This window comes from Empidonax traillii, unplaced genomic scaffold (assembly GCF_003031625.1).
Source record: "Empidonax traillii isolate 1590-97213 ecotype Southwest subspecies unplaced genomic scaffold, ASM303162v1 scaffold136:size1122602, whole genome shotgun sequence".
NCBI lineage: Eukaryota > Metazoa > Chordata > Aves > Passeriformes > Tyrannidae > Empidonax > Empidonax traillii.
The window spans coordinates 658,519-663,811 of NW_020955329.1; the positions used below are offsets into that span (position 1 = coordinate 658,519).

Below are 5,293 nucleotides of genomic sequence, written 5' to 3' on the forward strand. Positions count from 1 at the left end.
ATCCTGTTACAAGAATAATTTTTATGACAAAAACATATGGAATTCACCTCAGAAACATTAAATCTATTTAACTGACAGCAATCAACACATCTGAAAATCGGGCCACTTGGATGGATTTTGGCAGAAATTTAATTTGAAAAACTGTTACCCATGCAACTCTTCTGTATGCATCACAAATATAACCAATTTTATTCTTTTTATTTTGCCATAGCATATCCCAAACAGCATTTTTAAAGACACATTTATTGACCAAGGACATTGCCTTGTCTCTGACCAAGAAAAGACACCATGTGCCTAGAAATAAAATAGCGAGAACTTTGCATGCTCTGATCTTGTATGGTACTTGAGTGTTTGCATCTTTCCAGCATCCAGTTGGAAGACCAATAATTATGTAAAACACAAACCCAACACAATATCTATAATATTAAAGAGGAAGTATGTTTCTAACAGCAGATCTTGGTGAAAACAAAAATCGTGGTGGTTTAATGTTTACCTTGCGTAAAAGAGAAATGGTAATAAAGACTAAAGCCATTCCGCTCTTCCCCAAAATCTACCAAAGTTAGACTATACCTAGTAGTCAGGCATGACCCCAAAAAGGAACAGTTCTTCACTATACACAATTATTTATGATGAATTACATCATATTACAAAATCACAGTAAAAATTATCTACATCAAAATTAGAAATACTTTTTCTACTGTCTGTGCTGAATAAAGTGCAAGTTTTCCTACATTACTTTTAAAAAATGTGTGTACAGTCAGTCCTGAATAATGCCCTAAAATTAAGTTTACCCCACATCTTCAAGCCCTAGACATTATCAGTCTTTCATTCTGTTTATTATGAGGTGTATGATCTTAGGAAATTTCCATCTCTCCAAGTGCATACAAATTAATATAATTTCAAAAGAAGTGGCAAAATTGGCCTTTAAGATTTTAAACACTTGCTATGGAAAAAAGACGTGGAGCAAGCAGTTTCAAGTATTTTATTGTTCTGGAAAATATTATGCTTCAAGCTGGAATTCCCATTGTATATATCGTTAATAATATCTATTAAGTGAGGAAGAATTTTCAAAACTTTACAAAACCTTTTAACTGCGCCCACTAGATAATCTATGCCTGAGCATTGGTACCTGTACCAGGTACTGTGACTGTAGATTTAAAATGGTCTTGTTGTTTGTAAAAGGGCTTCTGCAGAAATAATATTTGGTAAAAGTAGAAGTAGCAGCCTGATTATGGGAAGTCACTTCAAAAATGAGCAAAGAACTCTACAGAATAGAGAATACCTACAAAAGAGCTAGTCAGCAAGAAACACATAAATATGAATAAATGCCAGGAATATTTAAATAGCTTTTAAAACTTTATTTAATCTTCAAAAATATACAGGACCTAAACACATATGAACATAACTCAAAACCTCACTCCAACAATCTTTCAATACTGACTAACCGAAAGACTGGACAGTAAGCAGCAGCAGTAGAAAATGAAAAGGCAAGAAAATGAGACTATGTTGCAACTTGTAGTTAATGATTTGAAAGAAAATTGCACAGTTGTTTATAGTTACGAAAGACATGATTTAAAAAAAAAAAAAAAAGTCAAGTTGCTTAACATTACTGACATGTCAGCATTGGAGGATACATTTCCCTGTGTAACCAGTTGAGGAATATTACTATGATCCATGATGCAACTGAGTTATGATTATCACGTTTGTGACAAAAAATCACAAGCATTTTTCTTCCCAGAAACTTCAAGAGACTAACAGAGCAACCAAAAGATACAAGTCTTTATTTGGTCTTGTTCTAACAATTTTATTTTTAAATCAGGGAATCAAAATTGCCAGAAGAATTTTTTTTCTGAGATGAACTACATATGAAGTCTTATCAAATCAGTCTGACAGACTAAATCTGCCTCTGCATCAAGACTTATTCTGTCAAGAACAATGTTCTTGTCTCATGCTAACCTAAGTGACAGAATCAAACACAGGCCCATTAACTGTGTGCTACAGCCATTGATTTAGGCACTTATAAGAAAAAAACTCAAAAAACCCCAAACCCACCCTTTTTTATTAACACCTTAGTGCTGTTTTTAATATAATATCCATTACTAAGCTTTAAAAAAGAAATTCTTTCTAGTAAATCTGGGGCATAAAGTGCCCATTTTCTCTCTTCTGATTTATATCATTGTTCTGTTTTTACAGCTTACTGTTGACAGAGTGAGGTAATTCAACTACAATTTTTCCAATGTTTTTTCCCATGTACATGTAATCTACAGCACGGAATACAGACTCCAAGCCGGTGAACTTTCCCTCCGGAGACATGTCTCCAAAGTCCACCTCACAAACCAGGTCTCCTCTTTCATACATCTCGAGCAAATGCTTCAGAGCCATTGTGTATTCAGAAAGGTAATGGTTCAAGAAGAAACCCCGGACGCTGGCAGACTTCTTCAACAGTTTTGCTGGCAATAACTCTGCTTTAATGGGCTCGAGGCCAGTGGGGTTTTGGTAGCCAGCGATAAACCCAATCACTATCAGGCGCCCTTTGATAGCCAAGGAATTGAGAGCCAAGTCAAACATCTTTCCCCCAACGGATTCATACACCACATCCACACCTTCGGGGTAGTCCTTCCTAAGCACAGATTCGACATTTTCAGTTTTATAGTTGATGGTACGGTCACAGCCAATGGATTTCAGAAAACCACCCTTTTCATCACTGGAGCAGGTTCCAATTACATGGCATTTTGCCTTCTTTGCAAGCTGCACAGCAAACTGGCCCGTTCCTCCAGCCGCTGCTGTCACCAGAACCTTCTTGCCTTCAGTCAGGTTTCCCAGCTCTTTCAAACTGATGTATGCAGTAGCGCCACTTACCATTAAAGTAAGAAACTCGGGTTTCACTGAGGGTAGAGGAACTGCATGTCTGGCAGGCACAACCGTGTATTCAGCAAAGGAACCTGCTTTCACGTAGGCCACAGCTTGACCCACTGTATAATCTGCACTAGCACTGAGTCCTAACGCGACCACATCACCGACACCTTCAAAACCTATATCAAATGGGGGTTTAACTGATGCGTCATATCGACCAGCCGAGTAGTTTATGTCAGATGCATTAATGCCGACAAATCTAGAAGAAAACAAAAATGTATTAACGAGATTTACTCCTTACCAAGTTCAACCTTTAATTTAAGTTTCTGGGATAAATACCAGATTTTTTTCTGATTACTGGTATATTTGAACAATGAGTACACTCCAGAGACTACTTTTATCAGACTTCTGTAGTTTACATTCTGTTCCTCTAGAATTATAAACAAATTTTCTAAACAAAAAGCACAGAAACCTAAAACAAAACAAAAAAATCCCTTATATTTTCCATAAGTCCATTTGACCAAGCTAAGCAAGCTAAAAATAATTCTGTACAAGATTAAAGGATGAAAATTAATTGACCACTTTATATGAGATGTGAAAGCACTGAAGAATAAAACATGCAGAGCGGTAAATATGTGGATTCTGGCAACAAATTTACATTTTTGAATATAATAATACTGTTAATGACTAATGATCATATTAACTATCGATGTCATTTGCAAGGTCATGTTACTGTAGGCAAGTACTTTTTAATTGATGGAGTCACTACAGCAAATTTGCCTTTTGATGTAGCTAATGTCAACGTTAAAATATTTTTCTTTATATAAATTACTTGCAACACATCAAAACAACCTTGCACAGAAGGACTAAAATTGTAAAACTGAATATCAAGTCCTACTGACCTCTAACAGGTGAAAATGGATGGTAATTTTTTTTAATAGAAAGATAGTGACATTCTCACAACTTGATTAAGCACTAAGAGATGATAAAAACAAAGTTATGATCTAGTTTAAATGCAAAGACTATTTAAGTTTGGACGTTTTTGAGTAACAATATCTTTACACAGGCAAGGGAACAGAGACTGGGGAAGGTTCTGTTAACTGGAAAATGTAAAAAAGAAACACATGCAACAACAACGCCAGGACTATTACTGCATGTGGATGTGACAACTCAAAAGGTGAACTTGACACCATGTAAAAGCTGCAGAAGTAGACAAACAGTGCACTTTTAATTGTTACAGTTAGCAACAAGCTCCGATCGTGTGTGTGTAGTTTTAGATTGCTTGCACACAGAGCGAGGAGAACTAAAACCGCTTTGCTGCTTTTTATTTCCTTCATTCTCTAAGGCGTGGGGAGCTTCAAACTTTCACCAACGTTATATATAAAAAGACACGTACGCGTAAACATATCCATGCAATAAAATAGGTGAAAGCGACTGTTGCTCTTGGTAATCCTGCCTTCAACTCACTGCTCTGCCGCAACAAAAAATGCCTACGTCTTGTTCGTAGAAACAAAAATCTTCTATTATCCTGCTTTGAGGTGACTTCCACCTAGGACTGCTAAAAGATGTATAAAAACTGGTAACGGAGTTGCAGCTTCCGAGGCAAACCGTGTTCCTCGGGCGCCTGGCAAAAGGGCTTAGAGCATCGAGGCGAGACGTGTCGGCGCTGCCCCGGCCTCCTCCCGCCCAGACACCCCAAACTTCTGCGGAGGGTGAGGGGCCGGTGAGGAACTGTGCTCGCCTCCTCTCTGGCCTCATCGCTTCGCCCAGCCGGGGCTCTCGGTAGCTGCGAGGCCACCCCCGGGGCGCTCACTCGTCCGCGGTCCCGACCCGCCAGGCAGGTCCTGGCTCCCCGCTGGGCTCAGCCTCCTTCCCCACGCTCCCGGCGCGCGCCCGCCTTGGAAAAGTGCGGAGCAGCCGTGCCCTCGGCCGGGGCACGACACCCCCGAGAAGGGCAGGCAGCGCAGCGCCAGGAGTAACAAGCCCCCATCTCTCCAGGAGCTTCCCCTTCCCGGCGCTGCGCGGCACCGAGGACAGCACAAAGGCAGGTAGAACAACCCGCTTGAGGACAAAAACTTTGCGTGCGGGAAAGGGGCGAGTCGTGCGGGGGTCCAGGCATCCGCCGAGCAGGGCTCGAGCACACTCTGTTTTTGTTCAGCAGCCGGGGAGGATGCGAACCCGTCCCCGGCCGGGCCGCACCGCAACTTGTGCGTGCGGCTGCAGGGGCCGCGGCGCCCAACTTGGCGCTGCCCGGCCGCGCCGGGCAAGGGATGCGGAGCTTTCGGCGGGGGTAGGCAAGGGGATGAGGGGCGCCCGGGGAGGGGGGCGGCCGTGCCCGCCGCTGCCCGCTCTGGCAGGGGGCTGGGGCGGACAAAGCCGCGCGGGGGGCTCGTCCCCGCCGCCCGCCCTCCCCCTGCGCGCACACACACACATACACATA

General features: G+C 41.9%; 1 protein-coding gene across 1 annotated transcript in view; it reads right to left on the minus strand.

Annotated features, from left to right (window-relative positions):
• Positions 1–1,343: 1,343 nt before the first annotated feature.
• ZADH2 (zinc binding alcohol dehydrogenase domain containing 2) overlaps positions 1,344–5,293 on the minus strand; it is an 8,989-nt gene continuing 5,039 nt past the window's right edge. The window contains exon 2 of the mRNA XM_027883900.1: positions 1,344–3,112. Within this exon, the coding sequence (XP_027739701.1) occupies positions 2,188–3,112 (925 nt within the window). The 3' untranslated portion in view covers positions 1,344–2,187. The remainder of the gene's footprint in view (positions 3,113–5,293) is intronic.